This window comes from Anser anser, assembly GCF_964211835.1.
Source record: "Anser anser genome assembly, chromosome: 1".
NCBI classification, from domain to species: domain Eukaryota; kingdom Metazoa; phylum Chordata; class Aves; order Anseriformes; family Anatidae; genus Anser; species Anser anser.
Genome location: NC_139720.1, coordinates 197294776 through 197315670, shown reverse-complemented (window position 1 = coordinate 197315670; position 20895 = coordinate 197294776). Strand labels below are relative to the sequence as shown.

The following is a 20895-nucleotide window of genomic DNA, read 5'->3' as shown; positions in this document are numbered from 1 at the left end:
ACATCCATATTTCTAAACTCTTAAAGAACGACTTCAGCAACATCAGGATGTTTTGGAGTGATTTCATTTTCCCTTGCAAGTAATATAATTCCTCAATTTAAAGCTTGTATGTGTGCTTGTATTTTGAAGGTTTCAGATTTTCTTCACTCAGATCCTGATAATTGAATTATTTGAGTATGTACAGATGTATATTACTGTTTAACCATACTAAAGTAATAGGTTATTAATGGAATTTTAGAACCAAAATTTTGGCCTGTGGATTTGTGGCATGCCGGGATCTATAATAATGTCTACTTATGTGTCATACTGCAGTTTAATTTTTTTATAGTCATTTAATATTCTCATTTGTATACCGAAAAGGGCTTTTTTATTAATTTTAAACCACATAAAAAAGCAGAAACAGTATCAGTCTTTAAGCTTTGAAGAAATCTGACTTAATTCCATTAATTTGCTGGCTCATTTTGTTTGAATAATAGGAAAAGTCTTTTGAAGAGCACTCCATCCTGTGTAGTCACTTTATTTTCATAATATTTCTGATTACAGGAATAAAAGAATTATCTCCATCACCTCTGAATCTGAAACGTCTGTATAAAGAGACTCTAGAAATTGAGCCCATATTGATAATTATTTCTCCTGGTGCTGATCCTTCTCAAGAGCTGCAAGAACTTGCCAGCGTTGAAAGAGATACTGAATGCTACCATCAGGTCAGTCTTTGATGAGAGTAAATACTTGGGTATTTTTGTGAAATTCTGAAAAATATTTTGAGGAACTTTAGAAGTAAAAGTTAACCAATTAAATTGTTGATGGGAGTTCTGAACAGAACTCTTACATTTCATGTCTGTTGAAAAAAATGTTTAAGGTTGACCATCCAGGACACAGTTTCTAAGAGGACTTGCACAATAATCTTCCCACAGCCTGAGTTGAGGCTGACTGGCCTGTATTTAATAGATCTTCCTTGACCTTATCCTTCATGAAGACAGATGTGACTTTTGCCTTTTTCGTCAGGAAACACCCCAAATCAACATGACCTTTAGAAGTTGATACCAAGTAGTCTTGCAATGACGTTAGCTGCCCCCCCAGCACTTTTTGATGCATCTCATCTTTTCCTGTGGACTTACATATTTTTAAGCATGTTGAGTGATTCCTAAATCTCTCTGTCTCTACTGTGGGCAGTGCTTCACTCCTGCTAGTAGGCTTGGGAAACCCAAGAGGCCTGAGAACAGGCCTTACCCGTGAAAACTCAGGCTAAAAAACTCATTGAGTATCTCAGCATTTTCTGTGTGCCTTGTCACTAAGTGCCCTGCCCCGCTGAGTGATGGGCTCACAGTGCTCCTTAGCTTTCCTTGGCTAAAAGGAACTGTACAAAACTCAACAAGAAGGACGAGCAAAGTCCTGGCCTGGACAGGAAGAACCCCTTGCAGTGATATTGGCAGTGACCTGAATGGTTGGAGAGCAGCTCTACTAAAAAGATCTGGAGGGTTTTTGTAGGCAGGGGGCTGGACATGAGCCAGCACTGTGCCCTGGCAGCAGAAAAATCTTTGTGGTGACCTAATTACTGTCTTTCAATACTTGCAAAGGAGGTCACTGAGAAAATGGATTCAGAGTTTCTGCAGTAAGGCAAGAAGCAATGAGCATAAATTGTAACTACAAGTTCTGCATATAAGGAGAAATTTTTTCAGTCAGGAAAAAAGAACGGTTAGATTGTCTTGTGCAGCCCTTGGAAGTTTCCAAGAGTCCATTGGACAAAGCCCTCAGGTTTTATCACTCATTGCTGATCCTTCTTTGAGCAGGAGGTTGGACCTTCCAAGATCCATTCCAACTTGAATTACTCTACCATACAAGTGATTTCCTAATACTCCTAATACACTCTACTGTTGCACTTTATACCTTTCAGTAAAACATTCTTTCCTTCTTTCACTTGAAATACTCAGGGTAGGGGAGTTACATAGCTGATCACTGGTTAGTATAGAAATAGAAAGTTTAATGTTGCTCTTAGATACTTGCAATTATTCTTTTCCTGGAACATGCACTAATGAAAAATACATTTTTCCCATCAAATAGTAAAGATTTAGATCTCACTGCCATCATGTCTAGCTGTGTGAGTGTTTAAGAATGCATGTTTCTTACTCAGCCACACAGCCTTTTGTGTTTATCTCTAACTGTCCTTTACATATTCAACATGTAAAATGTAACATGGCACAGTATTTGATTAAAGAGGGGTACTCAAAAGTAATTCATCTGAAAGTTTTCCTATTAATGAGAATATTTTGGTGGTGGTTATTTTTTTCCTGTACTTTCTGATACATTTTGAATAGAATGTAGAAGATCGGATTTTTCTTCTCTCTGAAATCATTCCTCTTATGGCATAAAGAACAGACACCTAAATTTGTGTGGTACACTACCATATCGTATGGTGACTTTATTCTCTTTCAGTTATCTTCTTTTGTCTATTTAAAGTTACTTCAAGATACTATACTCAGTTTTGTGTAGGCAGAGTACACCCTGTATCAACATATAAAGCTAAGGCCACAAACTTCTTTCATTCAGTGGAGTTTTTGGATAAAAAGATGTGATGGATTTCCTGTTAAGGGATATTTGGTAAAGTTATATTAATCATAATGGTTCTATTTTGTTACGGCAGTAATGCCAATTCAAGACTTTTCATATCACTTAAAGCCACTTTCATTTCAGCCTGTTTCATTCAGGGTTTTTTGTTATGTACAGCTTCCAATTAGATTCTAGGGGAGAACTAAGGTGAACATACTGTTAGTCCAACATTAATTGTTGCAGTAATTGTGCTGCAAAACAAATCTTTATATTATTTTCAGTTTTCACTGATTTCTCTGAAAATTCAGTTTTGAATCTTTGTCTTTACATTTGATTACCAAATGTATTTTAGCAGCAATATAGTACTATAAAAAAATATGAAAAGACTTCTTACTAAGTTATTCATATCTCCCAGCTGGAAAGAGAAAAACCTTAGTTTTTCACTCATGTCAATATGAAATTGATAGTTTCTCTTCAAAGGAAGTACTCCTAACTTAAAGTCAAAAGGAAATTTGTTCCCATTTATCTTTCATTTTTATCATATCAGCAGTTCTACAGTAATATAGTTCAGTCACTGATATTTAAATTACTTCTGAGTTCCCAGGGAACGCCATCACTGTCACTGAGTGATGTATGTATTTTTTCGTAAAACGATTAGGTAATTTTGTTTCTTAAGAAGCTCTGGTTAGATATGCTGCAAAGAAAAAACTATACTTTCATCAATCTTTTCCGTACTTTAGTACCCTATCACATTAGAGAAAATGTTGGTTATGGTTAAGTCATCTTGTGTTTTTTTTTTTTTTACATATACAGTATGTATACATACACATACTTGGAAAAACTGTTTTTTATTTAGCTCTTAAATGAGGCATGATAAATTCCTGATACAATATTTTTTTTTCTTTCCCCATTTCAGATTGCAATGGGCCAAGGTCAAGCTGACCTAGCTATTCAAACTTTAAAAGAATGTGCACGCAATGGAGAATGGCTGTGTTTAAAGAACCTGCATCTTGTTATACCTTGGCTTCCTGTATTGGAAAAGGTAATTGTGGCTAGACGAGAATGTTTTGGAAACTAGACAAAATTAGGAGGCAATTTTGAAACAATCATGCATTTCCATGGTGATGTTTAGAATTCCAACAATTGAAAAATAAACCGTTGCAGGTTTCTCAGTCATGAGTAAGTTGAAATGCTTCAGATCTAAGCAACTGCTTTTTTTGTGTGATTGCTTTAATCTTCAGACTACATAGAGTATTTCTGCCACAGGGAGTGTACAAATGCTTCTGTTAGGCTTTCTGATACTTTATGAGATACTGCCTCTGTTCGCTGAACAATGAATCCATGTATACTTGATTTTTTTTCTTTATATAGTAAAATTTATAAGTTTATACATATTTTTACGCTTCAGTTCTAGAGCTATCTTAGTTCTTTTCTTGTTATTTTTAAATACAGCTTGTTTCTCAGTCACTAAGCGGTGTTTGCTAATTTGAAATTAAAATGTGTAATTTTTTATAGAAACACACTTATTGCATCTAAAGTGCATTGACTTGCTAGCTTTACCTATATGTCACTGTAAAATCCAAAAAGCAAACTAACTAGAAAAAAAAAAAGAGGTTTCTTATCAACAATTACTACAATCTTAGTTGTCCTATTTCTAACAGTTCTTCATAAAGTGTACTCCATGCACATGAGCTAGGAGTGTATTTGTGTCTAACAAGAGCCATGTAGTGTGCAAGTACCTTTAATCCATTATGAAAAAATGGACAGGCAAAGCAAGATAATACTGATGTGTGTTAATCTAATTTGAATATGGTAATGAATTGCAAAGAAGTGTTTGTAAGCCTCTTACTAATTATAAGAGTAAAATTTTAAATCTGGTAAGTACATATGGATATATATCAAAAATTTCTTATTCCTTCTGCAAGAACATAATTCTGAAGGTGTTAAACTTCCTGCTGAACTTAATATAGACTGAGATTCATTGAGGTTTGACTCAGCTCACCCTCTTGTCTGTTTTGCGTACCGTTAACAAGTGAGGCTATCATGTTCATATGTTTGAACATCATAAGAGAGATCTGCCTATTTGTAGTTCAGTTCCATCCAAATACTTAAATTTAGTTCTCACAGCCTTTCCCTTTGAGCAGATGAAATACATCTTCTAACACACTGGTCAATGTGAGCTTTATCAATATGAAGGTTAAAGCCTCACTACTTACAACTCACTGCCCTCAGCTGTCTTCTACCTAAACACAGTATACCAGAGGATACATGCAGCTGACAATTTCGCTTAAACCAGCATATAAATCTCCTTTTTTTTTTCTTTTCTTTTTCTTAAATCTCCTGCTTCCAAGGGTATGGATCATTTTCACATCTTAGTTTGTCTCCCATAACATCCTCATAGTCAAGATGATGAAAATACATGCTCAGTTGTACCACAGCAAGGTAGATTGAAAATTAGCTGAACTATGAGGCTCAAAGGGCTTTTTGTCAGCAGCACAAAGTTCAGCTGGAGGCCAGTCACCACTGGTGCCCTACTGAGGTTGATAGTGTGGCCAACATTGTTTAACATCTTCATTAATGACATGAATAATGGGACAGAAAGCATCCTCAGCAAGCACAAATAATACGAAACTGGGAGGAGGGATTGAGAAGGACCTTGATAGGCTGGAGAAGTAGGCTGACAGGAACCTCATGAAGTTTAGCAAAGAGAAGTGAATCAAGTACTTCTACTGGGGAATAATAATCCTAAACCACCTGGACAGCTGGAGGGGGGAGTCCTGGCAGGTAGGAAGCTGACTATGAGCCAACAGTTGCAATTGTAGCAAAGAAGGCCAACAGCCTCCGGTGCTGCCTAGCACAACAGAAACAATGGACATATGGAGTGAGTCTTGCAAAGGGCCCTGAAGGCAATGAAGGGACGAGAGTGTACCTGGAGGTATTTTAAGAGCTATGTGGATGCAGAACTAAGAGGACATGATTTAGTGATGGGACTAAGTAGGTCAGGTTGATGGTTGGCCTTTGGTGATCTTGAAGGTCTTCTCCAACCTAGATGATTCTATGATTCATTGTGTTATAAATGTGTTATCTGAGGAGAGGTTACAAGACGTGGGACCATTTAGGCAGGAGAAGAGAGGTTCAGGGGGAATCTTATCAGTGTGTGTATCAGCTGATGAGAGGCATTGAAGGAGACAGATAGACTTCTTACTGGTGTTCCATGACAGGACAAGAGGCAATGGGCACAAACTGAAATACAGGAATTTCTGTTTGAACATGAGATAAACCATTTTTTTATTTTTATTTTATTTTTATTTTTTTATTGTGAGGATAGTCAAACACTGAAACAGGTCACCCAGAGATGTGTAGGTGTCTTTGGAGATATTGGAAACATGACTGGACGCAGTTCTGGGCAACCTATTGTAAGTGACCCTGCTTTGAGCAGGGTTTGGGCTAGACAGTCTCCAGAGGTTCCTTTCAACATTCAGTGTACCAGATAGAGTTGTTGTTTTGCCTAAAGAGAAGAATGATTCATGGGTTAAGAGAATATTTTTTGCTAAAACTACTGAAAACAAAACAGTTATGTCTTAGAGGTTACCAAAATGAAGGGATTTTAAGCAAATCTGCTAGGGTTTATTGAGGTATGAATAGGCACACCCACAAAACTGTTGCCTTTGTTCTCAAGGCACTTGTCAAGCAACTTTGCTGGCTTTATACATAAAGCATCTGTGAAAATATATGCTTTTGTACATCAGTAATTACATGAAGTTTTGTGAAATCTTTATTTGAAATGGAGTTTAACAATATTTATTTTATTAGAACTCATTTTCCTATCTGTAGTTTTCTGTGAATCGTAATACATGAAGTATGCATATAACATAAACATTTAAAAAAAAAAACAAACACAAAACAACAAAAATTAATATAGTTGCACAGTTATTGAAATTCATTGAGATCTGTGGTTGATATGCAACCCACAGTCCAAGCCTTCTTTTGAGACCTAGCCTTTTGGTGTTCTTTACTTAAGAGAAGTAAAGAACTGCTATATATTTTTAGGCTCTGAATTTAGAATCTGGGAAGGAGTTGCAAATATTTTGACACAGCTAGGATGAACTTTGAACTTGAGCATAGCAAGCACATAAAATGTGTGGAGACAACACACCTTGAATTGTAGTCTTTTAAGTAACCTTACTTATAAAAAACAAGTAAGTAATTTTTAGACAAGCATAACTTTTTAATTCAAAATATCATTTTGTAAATACTGTGCTGTGTATTAAAAGAAAAACAAAGTCCAAAACCTACCTCAATATATAACATATCTTTGACAGGAACTGAATACGTTACAGCCTCAACCAAACTTTCGCCTTTGGCTCACTACTGAAGTTCATCCAGAATTTACTCCAGTGTTGCTTCAATCAAGTCTGAAAATAACTTATGAAGTAAGATCTGTTTGGAAAGCTTGTATTGAATGTTTAAAAAGAATAAATTTTAATGCATAGTAAGCTATGTATTCAGATAGACTGAAGTTTGGATAATGTGGTCTATTTACAAACCAATAAGAAAAAACATCCTTATAAACAAGAAAATGTGATTTAAATCTCTAAAAACACTACCTAATATTAAATCAGAAGACCAACATTTTATCATATTTATCTATCATATGCTAGCGAGCAGAGAGCTATGCTGGCATAAGGCCAGTTGGCTCTGGTCACAAAAATAGCAATTGGTAGTTGAGTTTGTAAAACAGAAGAAAGATTCCTGTTCATTCCTGTTCCTGGAAAAAAAAAGAATTAATTTTTAAATTTACATATTTTGATACATTACTATCCCTTTCACTAAGTTGTTTTACTGTAGTTCAGTCCTCCTAACAATTGGTTCTGGTTATAATTTAATTGAGTATGCTTACATTATTTTCAATATAAGATCCTGTTGTTAGGTGATTTATTATAGGCAGTTGTTTATCTTAAATTTTGTTTGATTAAGTACTACTTGTCATATCATTAAGTTATAATTTATAACTTGGAATTTGAGAAAATAAAACATAAAAGCATAATTTTTTTTACTAGAACACAGTGTTTTTATCTCCTTGGCAGGCACCTCCAGGCCTTAAAAAGAACCTCTTGCGAACATATGAATCTTGGACACCAGAACAAATTAATAGAAAGGGAAACTTGTCTCGAGCCCATTCTCTCTTTTGTTTAGCATGGTTTCATGCTGTGTGCCAAGAAAGAAGAAATTATATTCCTCAGGTAATACTTTTTTGATGGCTTTTTAAAAGTTTACCCCATTTACTACCTTTTGTATCGAGAAGTGTTTTTCATCTTGTGTATGTTGGATCATGCTCAGAGATGAGAAAAACTTGGATATTTCTGGTGCCTGCTTTTATTATTATCTTTGAATTAATTTCAGAATAACATTTTAGTAGCCTAAATTCCTGTCCCTCTGAAAACTGCCACTGCCTGCATGGAGCTATTGTGTGATTTGTGTTCTAATGGATGCTGAGGAGTGAGGTCCCATGGGAAATATCCTGTGATTTTTTTTTTTTCTTTGAATAGAAAAAATACTTGGAAACGAATGAAAGTCGTAAGAAAAGAGACACCTCAGTGGAAAGGAGGATGCAATATTTTCTACTCTTTATGCACACAAATCCTATTCAGAGCAAAGGAAGAACAAGGGAATTTGCTTAGATACTTTTTTTAAAGCAAACATTTTTTTGTTGGTTCTGGACACAAGCTAAACAGGGAAAAAAAAAAAGAAACCTAGCAAACTATTCTATGTCTTGTTTATTTTATTTAGACTAGTGATGAAAGTAACGTGTCATCCAAAAGATTCAATCTGACAGAGCCTGGAATGTTTAAGAGTTTGGTTTCTTTTTGGTTAGTTTTAACTTTATGAATTATAGAGTTGTCTGCCTCTTGCAGGAACAGGCTTTGAACATAGTGTTTCAAGAAGAATAGATGAAAATACTTAAAGTAGTGATGTTATATGATATCTTGTTTGCTTTGTTCAAATTAATGTTAATTTACCACAAGCTTTCCAACTGACACAAGATAGGGTTAGTTCTCTTTCCGTAATGTATAACTATGTTTGCTTCATTCAGACTTGGTAATGATTTTATCATTCATTTTTTTTCTTAAGATTACCAGTTTTTAACATAGCAGGACTGCAATTGATCCCAGCCAAGATGCTCTTCTATTTTCTAATGACTTCCAGGTTGTTTTGGGTTCATATACAGATCTGTCAAATCAAATACGTTAAAAATATTGAGAGACTGCAGTATCTTGCCAGTTTATGACCTTCAGGGTGACTGGCTGATAGCTAAATTGTGATGTGTGGTGCAGCTGCAGTCTTGACCTGAGACTGTATTCATCTTACTGCATATGCGCGTGTTACCTGATGCATTAGAACCTTTCTCATCATAAGTCATACACACCCGTTCCTAAGATATTATCTATATGCAAAAGTACAACCATAAGAAGGTACAGCAACAGGAGATGCCTTTGAGATCTGGACTTCCTAAGTTCTTTGTTATATACCAATGAGAATTACGCTGTACACGTTAATGCTATATAAAGAATAATGCCACCAAGAACCGAAAGAAGTATGAACTGACAGTGATCAAAATATGCGTGCAGCGGTCAGCATTCTGGCTGTAATAGTCGCAGTAATTGTTTTTCTCCTTACGATTTTTTCTGTCAGTAGAGAAGTGGTGTGAAATATGGAGTAAGATGATTAAAGTATAATGTAGACTGCATTTGAGGAATTAGACCTCTTTATTAAAATCTAAATGAAACTGAAATGAAAAGAACTCTTCAGAAATAAAACAAAGCCATAATTCAGTGAGTGATCTAGATAAAGCTGTCAGCAGGTTTGAACTGCATTAAGTACTGTTAGGAAAGAAAAGAATCCTAAGTTTACCTTCCTTATTCTCCATGGATTCTAGTTTGGGTAACTATGTAAAATTAAATGAACCGGTAGCATTATCTTACTCTTTTTTTTTTTTTTTTTTAAATATCTTAATGTTTCTAAAGATGCACTTTATAAGACCTAGGCTCTCTCTTTTTTCACTTAGCACTTAGCATTATAAAATATTCAGAAACCACATAATATTTGCATTTTACTTTATGATCGTCATTGTGTGACTAACTGAATTCTTAATATTTCTTTTTAAATGGCAGGGTTGGACCAAGTTTTATGAATTTTCTTTATCTGATCTCCGTGCTGGTTTTGACATTATTGATGGACTCTTTGAGGGTGAGTCACTTATTAAGGAAAGTTTTCTCACCTTTCTAGCCTAACCTTTCGGAATGTCTCTCATTTAGAATTTTTTTATAATAGAAAAATTTTCAGTAATTTTTATAAATAGGCTTCTTCGCGTGATTGTTTTGTTTGGAGTGGTGGTGTTCTGCTTAAAGGCTACTTTGAAAGTATCTAAATTTTGCATTTGAATCTTCACTGGAACACGTGTGGACCATTTCAAAAATATAAACACATGACACCCAGAACTATTCACTTCACTTTCCAAGTATAGAGGAATAAGTAGAAAATACTGAAATGCCTAGATTAAGTCATCTGTCTCCATCCCTTCCCAGTATGAGCTCCTCCATATATTGAATGAGTGTGAATTGAGTGAGTATGAGCTCCTTCGTACTGAAATTCATTGTTTAATGGAACCCAAGTCATTGATCTGTTAAGTAGCTTAGTAATTCTTCATTATAGTTAATGATTAATATTTAATTTTTATATAATTTCAATAAAAAAGTTAGGAACTGATATTTAGAGACAGTTTACGATCTTTGACTTAAATGAGATTTATGGATGATTAGTACTTCTGGAATTGGACCTTTGTTACACAGGCTTGAAACATACAATGATATAAAGAGCTTGAATCATTAACTATCAATGATAATCATTAATCTAATCATTAGCTACTGCCGAGAAGATATTGTTTCCTATGAAGGTATGATCAAAATGCTTGTAGTAGTACACCAGTCACCACCACAACAAGAACAACAAAAACACGACACCAAAAAACACTTAAAATAATTAATATTTCCTTTTTTTCTGGAGACTTTAAGAAGTACCTTTCTGATCAAGCTTTCACATTAGAAAGCTATAGGGTATAGATGTAGCTATTTTTCCTCCTTTCTATCACAGTTGTCCAAAATAAGTTATTCTGAAATTGGGAGATATGGCTATGCCTGAAAAATGTAATTGCAATAGAAGTTTGACCAGCAAATTAATTAGAACCTGGTTAGTTTTATGTACTATGTGGTATGATTTATAATGATATAAAAAGTACCTAATCTGAACCTTTTTTGTTTGAAAGATGATATCTCCAGCAATGCTATCTATTTAGCACATGATCTGGGTTTGGTTCAGTGAGTTTATTTTATGAGATCAAATAGGACTATGATGCAAGATAGGATTATGATACAAGATAGCGTAGAAAATTTTGAAGAAAATATATTAACCTTATTTACAATAAAGGAGCACATAATTAGAACTATTAATAGCATCATCCCTGAAATGAATATATCCAATTTCTTTATTGTGTATTGTTTATCATTTGTGTTGCGCATTATAAGAAAAAAACACTGCAAAACTTATGTAATATTTCTAATATGTTTTGAAACATAGCAAATGTTGTATCAGTGACAAATATTTACAAACTCATTGAAGCTTCTACAACTTTTATTATTTGGCAATAGAGATGAAGAACCATTAGAAATGAATTGTTACACGTTTATGTACTTTTTTTTTCACTGAATAACTACAATGATAGGAAGAAGTGTTTATAAGGCAATGCTAATTGATACAAAACTATTATTGATATATTTATAGGTTCCAAAGATTTTCAGTGGGAATTTGTGCACGGTTTGTTTGAAAATGCAATTTATGGAGGCCGTGTAGACAATTACTTTGATATGAGGATTCTTCGATCCTACTTGGAGCAGCTTTTCAATTCCAGAGTCATTGGCAGTTTAAATGCTAGAGGCAAGAAGATTAGTTTCCCACATTCAATCTCTTTACCAAATTCCTGCAGTATTTTGGTATGTATACATCTTCTGTTATCTTATATATATATTGAAGTAAGTTGTTTTTAAGAACCATTGTATTCGCAAAGAAGGCCAGAGATATGATATAAAGAATATCTCCACTTATTTGAGAATTCTTTTGCACAGAGCAGTAGTTCCTAAGTTGTCAGAACTATTCTGCTAGTCTGTTCAATCACTTTTTTTTATGATACCTGATTGGACTATGGTGCAAAGCAGCATAGCTATGAAGACCTAAATAAAAGAAATGGGGTCATCTTATGACAAAGAAGGACCTCAGTAAATTTATTATATAAATTTATATAACTTTTTATATAACTTGTACAGACTGCTAGACATTCTTACAACTTATGGGTGAAACAGGAAATATATTAATATATCTCCTTATTTACAAAATATATCAACATTCTGACATAATTTGTTGGCATGCTGTGGAGAATGTATGACATTTTATTTGGAGATAAAAATAAATTCTTGTGCAGTATTCTGGAGGTCAAATTATTTCACTTCATATGAATGATAATATCTTCACATAGATTTAAATAGAAGTGTGTTCTTCATTATATAAATATTTTTATAGGCTATTCAAATTCCAAATGCTGAAATCTTTTTTCTGTTTTATATTGTCATTAATTTTGCTCTTAATTGCTTTTTAATTGCTTAAATTCTTGTTGCTCTTTTAGAAAAAGAAACACTGTTAAAAAACTGCGTTTTTTAATAAATGAAAAAAAAATCCAAGATACCTGTGTTACATACATTTTAATCTTTGTGTCATGCAACACTTAACAAAATTCTTGTTAGCATACACTGTTAATTTCATTAAATGAAAAAACCAGTACCTTCAGTTATGTTTATTCTGTTTTTTCAAATGTAGGATTATCGTAATATTATTGAAAGCCTTCCAGAAGACGATAAACCAGATTTTTTTGGCCTGCCTGCTAATATTGCACGTTCATCACAACGTATGATCAGTTCCCAGGTAAAATTACGTTTTTCAATTACCTTTGATTTTTTTTCCGCCTCTAATGTAAGCTAGAGAATCCAATCACCTGTTCATAAATGTGGATTTCCATAAGAAAGACTAAATGGAGGGATTATGTATTTAAGACATCCACTAGGAGCTCCCAGATATGACACAGGACCCAAGGGAATACATTTTCTTGTACCAGCAGTGGAAAGTCAAGGCCAAAACGGCTGTAATAGCTAGTGTTCAAGCATCTGATTCCTACTACTAGGGTACCATAATGCAGTAGAGCATGGATCTTTTGCAGGTCCTATGTTTTATCTGCCTATCCATACCATTTTCTTGGACAACATACAGAATGGTAGTATGTGTACTACTCGAATGGTAGTATGTGTAAGAGCTGGATTGAGCCACTAAGGCTTTTAGTCCTGGGAGGAGTTTGACTAAGAAGTGGCTGTACCTCAGTCTGAGTTGAAGTTAGGCAATACTTACAGGCAGATCAAATTAATGTTGTCCATCCTTTGTTCATTCAGGTATGCTGGAAATTCCAGTAATACTCAGCTCCAATATGGAAAAAGTTTTGTACTTTGAGACAAAGCTTTATTTTTTTATTCTATAATTTTTCTTTTCATTGCTTTTCTGTTTAAGAAAATCTGGATGAGAGCACACAATTACTGCATAAGTGCAGTTAAACAGTACAAATCTTTAGTGATTAGAGTATTTTATTTGACTGGTAAATTAATTATGTCAGGTAACACTGAAAATTGATTGAATTGTGAATCTTATTATCAGAGCTGTGAAGTGACCTAGTCTGTGTATCAAGACTCACTTTAATTTTCTGCATAGCCCTAGCATGTTGTCTTTTATAGGGAAAAGTTATAGGGAAATAAAAAAGATTAAATTAATTGGAAGTACAATGCATCCCCTATTATTTAAAGATTTAAAGTTACTTTGTTATATATAAAAAAAATGTTTGCTTGCATTTACTTAAAATTGGTATGAGACCTTTGAACTGTAAAATAAGTAAATTAATCTTGCTTTTGAGTATTGCATTTCTTGAATACCAAATATATCACTGGTAAATTTGTTTAAATGTGTTCATGGAAAGCTGTGTTTTCAAATGATTTGTTTTATTATTAGGACATGATACTATAAAGCTGCACAAAGATATATCAGTACAATCAGGGTGCGTAGGATAATACATTGAGCTCAAGGACTCCTCCTCTGTTAATAAAGCCAAAACTTGCACAGAGTCTCAATGTACCTCTGTGCTTTGTCTTTATCTGATAGAAAAGGCTATGAATTCAAAATACTGTCTTGTATAATACCCATTTCAAATATCTGTGTTCTTTCAAACCATATTTAACATTTGCTCAGTTAGAAAAATGCATTCGTACCAGATGGAACACAGACCACAAAACACAGTGGTTTTTAATGCGATTTGAAAACACGTGAAAATATTTTCTTTATATCCTGGATTATTCTATACCTATGCTAGCATTGTATCAATTCTGAGAGGCTTATTCAATATCACTTTTATAATAACAAAACCTTTGAGTATTTCTCTTGATACCTTTGCATCCTAAGCCTTTAGATGCAATTTCAGAGTGCCTATGCTATGTAGTGGAAGCACTGAATTTATGGAATTTAAAACATTTGCCTCTGTTTAAAAAAAAAAAAAAAAAAGTGAGAAAATGTACTGGTTATTCAACTGCTTATTAAATTAAGAACAATTTTTTTTACCCCTTCCTTCTAAACACACCGAATCCAAGAACTGCTGCTATTGACAAGCCCTTGACAAGAGTGAGTTGAAAGGCTCTTTTATACACAAAACCAGTTACAGTATCTATTTTTTTGCTGCATCAGTACAAAGTGGTCAAATATTAAATATTTACTTAGAGCATCAAGAAAGTTTCTTGATGTAGCTGCTCTCCTAGATTCTAATGCAATGTCTTGAAAATGAGGTAGTTGGTAATCTTCACTACAGAAGACAATGTGGTAGCAAAAATGCTGTCAAATTGAAAAACCGACTAAATGTTCTAAATATTTCTTCTTTTATATTTAACAGTGAATAGATTTTGTTTTAAAAGCTTCTTAAAATCATTTACATAAACATCAACTTTTGAATACTGTCAGATACTCTATAGACTGTTGATTTTTTTATACATTGCAGCTATGCTTACATAACTCGTTAAAATTCTCAGTTGTTAAAAATGCTACTATTTGAAAATAAATCCTTAGTAAACCTCCACAAAATCAGAATAGATTCAGAGTTACTGTGTGAAGGGAAATAGAAGGCAAACTTTTCCCTTACATCCAAATTTGCACTCTACTGAACTGTTCTGTTGTAGCATGGATTATGATTTATAAAATCTGGATTGTAATCTTGAAAATATGAGACTGTTGATGTAGTTAAGTGATGTAGATAAAATGAGAGATTTTCTCATCCTTCCAATAATAGTTTGTTGCATTTCTTTAAGCCTTATGCAATTTAAATAACAAAACTGGGAGATATTTTTTATAAACTGAGTTTCTATAAAACTACCATTGTACCCCCATTCCATTTCTGGCAGTTTGGTAGTCCTAGGTCCATAGATTCCACGGCACACAATCTAAAATTGGATGATTGCCTTCTAAAAGCTGGTTGGTTGGTGGTTGGTTTCTTTTTGGTCAGCAAGCCAAAGCAGAGAAAAGCTGAATGAATACAGAAGTGGGAAATAAATTGGCATCAGCTCAAACAGTCACCATGTCACTAACACCAGAAAGACCGAATTTAATACCTTCTGTGTCCAGTGCTTCACGGAATCCGTGCTAAACATGTGGTGTATTCTCATAATTTGTATCTACTATCCCATATAGGTTCTCATCTACAAGATATTATCCTATCTCAGTCTATATTTTTACTAACATCTTCTTCCTTATGTGGAGATGCACGGAGTTGTACTGTCTGTCCCACTGAGCTGGGGATTGTAGAAAGTAGTTTTCTTTAAACATACATACTTTGAACTCATTTGTTTAAACCAACTGACAGCAATTGTGACTTTCCTCATCTGAGTGATTACTTTAAACCTCTGAGACTATTCAGATATACACTGATTTAAAGTCAATTGCATTTAGCAGTCTTTTATTGTTTCAAAACCTTTCAAAATAAATAGTAAAATACGTAACACTGATATGTTACTAACTGTGAAGTTGTATTAATGCAATTCTTTGATAAGAAGTCTAATTTCTTTTTATCATTTTTCACTACACAAGACAGAGACCTTAGATAATAGAAATGTACATTTGCCATAGACTTTCTATGAATATTATTTATTTTTCTTGCATATGAATGATAGCTTGTATTGCTACAGCATCGCATTTTTCTGCTGTCGCAAAAATTTGCTGCAGCACAGTGCAGCATTTTGCAGTTATGCAGAGATCTCTTCCATATCCTTCTACTGCACTGCTAGTGTTTGGGTAAGCCTAAAGCATAGTACTAAAAAGAAATGGACTTTTTTCAGCAATGTAAAACACAATTATTAACACAATTATTGAATTTATTCATAGCTTTTGTTTCTTTTTTTTCCAACAAGAAACTTCAATTCTAACTTAAGACCAGAATAACACTAGCTGTATTATTTTAATATTGCTCATTACTAATTGAATTATTAGAAATTATGTCTTACAATGTTCTGTAGTGCAATTCAGAGCATATTAATACTGCATGCATTCTGGTAAGAGCCATTTTCTTTTTAGAAAATATTTGACTTAAGTATATATATGATCTTTTCAGCAACATGACTTTTAAATGTTTTTCTAGATTTTGTGCTTAATTGCGTTCTGTAGGTAGAGCTAGGTTAATTTTTAGTGGCTGGATTTCTAGAGTTCACTGTGTCTCTTTGGTTCTGCCTTACATACTGTTACAAGACATAGCATCCCATAGGTTGGATATGACTGCGAGTAATCTCACGTCTCTTGCGATGTTTTCCCTGCAGAACAGTGCAGTCAAAATAGAAAACAGCTCAACTGACAGTGCAGCTACAAGAGTCATCATAGCTCATCCTGTCTGTTTTGTACCAGACAGAGACTTTAGGCACAGCTGCAACTCCAGTTCCCTCACGCTCACCAAGAGTAGTTACCACTAGGTTACTGTCATGCTCCTTTCTTGTGATCTGATAAACACTGTATTTTTGCCTGTATATTGGCCTGTATTCAGATGGTTTAATCTCCCAGTCTAACCTATAACTAATGATTACAGCAGTCTATTAGACTATGTGAAGGTTTGCTTAGTTTCCTGTGGATGAGAAGGGCTTATAATTTGGATCTTTCTTCAGTCACCTTCTTACATAACTGACTCTTGACTCCATTGTAGTCTCTTAGTTTGGGACTACATTTCTCCTTTTTATGAATCCCTATCAACCTATTTCATCCTTGATTGTAATTGTAATAGAATAATAATGAAGTGCATTCAACAAAACACCACTTACTGTATGAGATAAATAGAATTTCTCCAGACTGAAACGTACAGGCCTCTGTGTGTATTTTTACACCTTGGAAAAGCAATTAAGAGCTACCTTGTTCAGTGCAGGACTTAGCATAACTGGCAAAGTAGTGTGAATTATCGCCACTAAACACCGTAGGCAGATGAAATGGAAATGCAGGGACATTGTTCTGTCTCCTTCCCTTCTTTGCACAGCAGACTTTACTCATTACAGGCACTCTTAGGAGAAAGTCTTCTGTTAGTGTTGCATGAGTCCATCAAATCCAGTCAAATGGCTGCAAATGAATATAGCCTGTATAGTAGCTATATATGGTCAGCTGAACAGTTAATCGAAATACTCTTCAATAATATAGTAAATCATTTTGTCAAAAAGGCATGTTCAGTAGCCAGCAGGTTATCCAAGACTCCTCAGATATGACTGTCAATAATAATCAACACAGCTAGCATTTAGTTTAATTATTATTAATTTTTTCATAGAATACTGCATATAATAATTATAATAATATTTCTGTATCAGGAGTTCACCATTCTTTTACGTGTGTTGATTCATAATGGTTCACAGAAAGAAGTTAGGCTTTATCATAGAACCGTAGAATGCTTTGGATATGAAGGGACCTTACAGATGATTTAATTCCAGCCCTCTGTCAGGGGTAGGAACACCTCCCATGAGACAGACCAGGTTGCTCAAAGCCCCATCCAACCTGGCCTTGAACACCTCCAGGGATGGGGCATCCACAGCTTCTCTGGGCAACCTGTATCAGTGCCTCAACAGTCTCATAGTGAAGAACTTCTTCCCCATATCTAATCTAAACCTACACTCTTTTACTTTTAAGCCGCTACCCCTTGTCCTGTCACTACAAACCCTGATAAAGAGGCCCTCCCTTTAAGTACTAGAAGACTGCTATAAGGTCTCCTCAGAGCCTTCTTTAGGTTAAATAACTCCAACTCTCTCAGCCTTTCTTCATAGGAGGAGGTGTTCTAGCCCTCTGATTGTCCTTGTGGCCCTCCTCTGGACTCTCACCAACAGGACCATGCTGTTCGTATGTTGGGGGCCCCGGAGCTGGACGCAGTACTCTAGGTGATGTCTCACGGTAGTGGAGTAGAGGGGGAGAATCCCCTCCCTCGACCTGCTGGCCACACTTCTTTTGGTGCAGCCCAACATGGTTGGCTTTCTGGGCTGCAGCTGCAGCCTTCTGGCTCACGTTTGTTTTTTCATCCACCAATATTTCATATCCACCATCTCTCATGAGATAGGTCTCAGTGAGGTTGAAGAACATACTTTCATGGACAAATGAGTACACTTTTCTTACATATATCATACAAGGAAAAAAAATAATTACAGTCTCTCCATATACTAGTACAGCATCTTGAATCTTCTGTGTTCGCCATCTCAGAAATGGCAAGTGGAGGAGAGGTCAGTGGCTTTGCAGTTCAATTTTTAGGATCTTTGGTGAGCGGGAGTGGGAGGGCTGTACATGCATAATTGACTTCTTAAAGTTCTTCAAAGTGCTTAAGGTCTTTATAAAATTAAACAATCTTTTGAGCTTCAAATTGTTGAAGAGTCCAGAGACTAGTTTCTTGCCAACCTTGCAACGAAATACTATAAAATAATTTAATTTGATACTTTATATACCAATTAAAAATGTTGAGCTGTGAATACTTAAAACTTCAAATAATTGGGTTCTGATTTACTTAAACTGACATTGCTGGAAGTCTTTCACCTCCTATTTTTGTCCTTCTTCATTTTATGGGCTTTGAACCTGGCCAATGATTTTGTAATAGCTACTTGCTTCAACAACCAGTTTCAGAAAAATTTTGTAGTGTTACATAGCGTCCAAATCTGACTAGTATTTTTCTGTGGTAAGGTAGAGAATATAAGATAATTTAATTTCCCCAGATGCATTTCTCTCAAGCCCAGCTGTATATTTGTCTTACCCATTTTGTTCCAGAGTGAGTGATGGGAATCACTCTCACTGCTCCCAGTTAGCTACTCCATTATTTTTATTATCTGAAAGTGTTTGCAGAAGGATGGTTCCTTGAGATACTCCTTTTTCTTTTAATCAGAGATACTTATCTCAGCTCCTTTGGTAATTATTGATTCTGCCTTAATGTCCCATCTAAATAACCTCAGAATGTCCTCATGAATCTGTTTGGTATTCATGAAGACACCATTAAAAAGAGTTGAGTTGACCAATTCCTGTGATTTTAATGTGCTTTTGTGTACTGTTAACAAAAGAGACAAATTTACATTTGACGTATCTAAAGGAATGCTTCTCCCATCACGTTATTCTCTAAGTGCTTTCTTCTGGCTTTCTGCACATCCACTTCTCTTTGGACTTTGGTTGTTGCTGCCTGACAAACTAGTTAATTGCTAGGTTAGCAAGCCTGCTGGCAACATCCCAGCTGTGCAACCAGGTATTGTGACCCATGGGATGCATCCACTCCTGATATGAATATCTCTTTGACCAGGTTGGGTCAGCTGTCCTAGCTGTGTCCGCTCCCAGCATCTTGTGCACTTCCAGCCTCCTTGCTGGCAGGGCAGCACAAGAAGCAGAGAAGTCACACTCTGTGTGAGCACTGCTCTGCGACAAATAAAACATTGGTGTGTTGTAAGCATTATTTTTGTCCTAAATCCAGCACCATACCAGCAGCTAGGAGGAAAACTAACTCTATCCCAGCCAAGACCAGGACAAAGCAAGTGACTGGTTCACCCAACTAATTGTGGCAACCTTAGGCAAGGCCATCATTCGCATTGTTGAAAGAGAACGTGCCTCTAACACTGACCTAATAGTTGTCCACTGTCAGGAACTTTTCTAGAATGAATTTTGAGATTGACACATTTTTTCCAAAACTTTATTTCAAAATGTAAATGGCACTTTAATTTGAAATTAATGCATGAGAAACAGGGAGAGCCATGCATGCCAATATCAGATGGCATGAAAGGTTGGAGTCTGGGATAGAAAGTTTTTTAAATCATGTAATCATAGAAATTTGGTTAGAAGGGACCTCTGCAGTTTATGTAGTCCAATCTCCTTCTCTTAGTGGACCTGTTGCCAACACTGACCATGGCTTTGTCTAGCCACATCTCGGAGGACCTCTGAGGAAGGAGCTTCCATGACCTTTCTGGGCAGCCTGTGCCAGTGCTATACTTCACAGATTGTGAACACTTCTTCATGTCCTGTTTGAACCTCCCAAGCTGCGGCTTATAGCCATTGTCCTTTTTTATGTAGTCTGAACCTAGTAAGAAGAGATTTTCTCCACAGGCTTTGCAGTTTCCCTGCAAATAGTTTTAGGCAACTATCGTGTTATAAATTAGCATCCTCTTTGCCAGAATAAACAGGCCCCTCAGCTTCTCCAAGTTCACATGTAGTAGGATCTTGACTATTTTGGTAGTTCTGCTATAGGCTATTTCCAGATTTTTAACATACCCCTTGAATGAGGGATCCCAAAAGTGAACAATGGTTTTCTGATGTTGCCTATATAAGTAGAAATGGATAATATCCTCCCTTGATCACACACCTCCTACTGCAACCCAATATGCAGTTTGTGTTACTTGTATGAAGAGAATACGCTCTACCTTGTGTCAGCACAACTACCAAGTCTTTTTCGGGAGGGTTCCTACTTTGCCAATCACTTTACCGTCTGTACTGGTGGATGGCATTGTTACACTGTAGGTACAAAATACTGCCTGTTGAACTAGACAAGGTTTTTGCTTATCCAGCCTTCCATTTCGTGAAGGATAGCATCAAAAGACTGGCACCCCCGGATTTGAAAACTCTCAATTTATTGTATTATGCACTCCTGCTAATTTCGTGTAATCCACTGACTTGTTGAATGTGCACTGTATGCCA

At 35.3% G+C, this 20895-nt stretch overlaps 1 protein-coding gene across 7 annotated transcripts in view; it reads left to right on the top strand.

The window, feature by feature from the left end:
* DYNC2H1 (dynein cytoplasmic 2 heavy chain 1) overlaps positions 1-20895 on the top strand; it is a 165806-nt gene that overhangs the window by 86073 nt on the left and 58838 nt on the right. For 5 of the 7 annotated variants that reach the window (XR_014588123.1, XM_083848651.1, XM_083848655.1 and 2 more), the window contains 7 exons: positions 544-704; positions 3464-3589; positions 6870-6980; positions 7635-7790; positions 9720-9795; positions 11386-11594; positions 12472-12576. Coding sequence is in view for 5 of the 7 variants with exons in the window: in XM_083848651.1 (XP_083704777.1) it covers positions 544-704; positions 3464-3589; positions 6870-6980; positions 7635-7790; positions 9720-9795; positions 11386-11594; positions 12472-12576 (944 nt within the window). In the remaining 2 variants the exon portion in view is untranslated. Of the gene's footprint in view, positions 1-543; positions 705-3463; positions 3590-6869; positions 6981-7634; positions 7791-9719; positions 9796-11385; positions 11595-12471; positions 12577-13094; positions 20882-20895 lie in introns of those variants that run through there. The other 2 variants (XM_083848654.1, XR_014588124.1) reach the window with 2 other exon arrangements.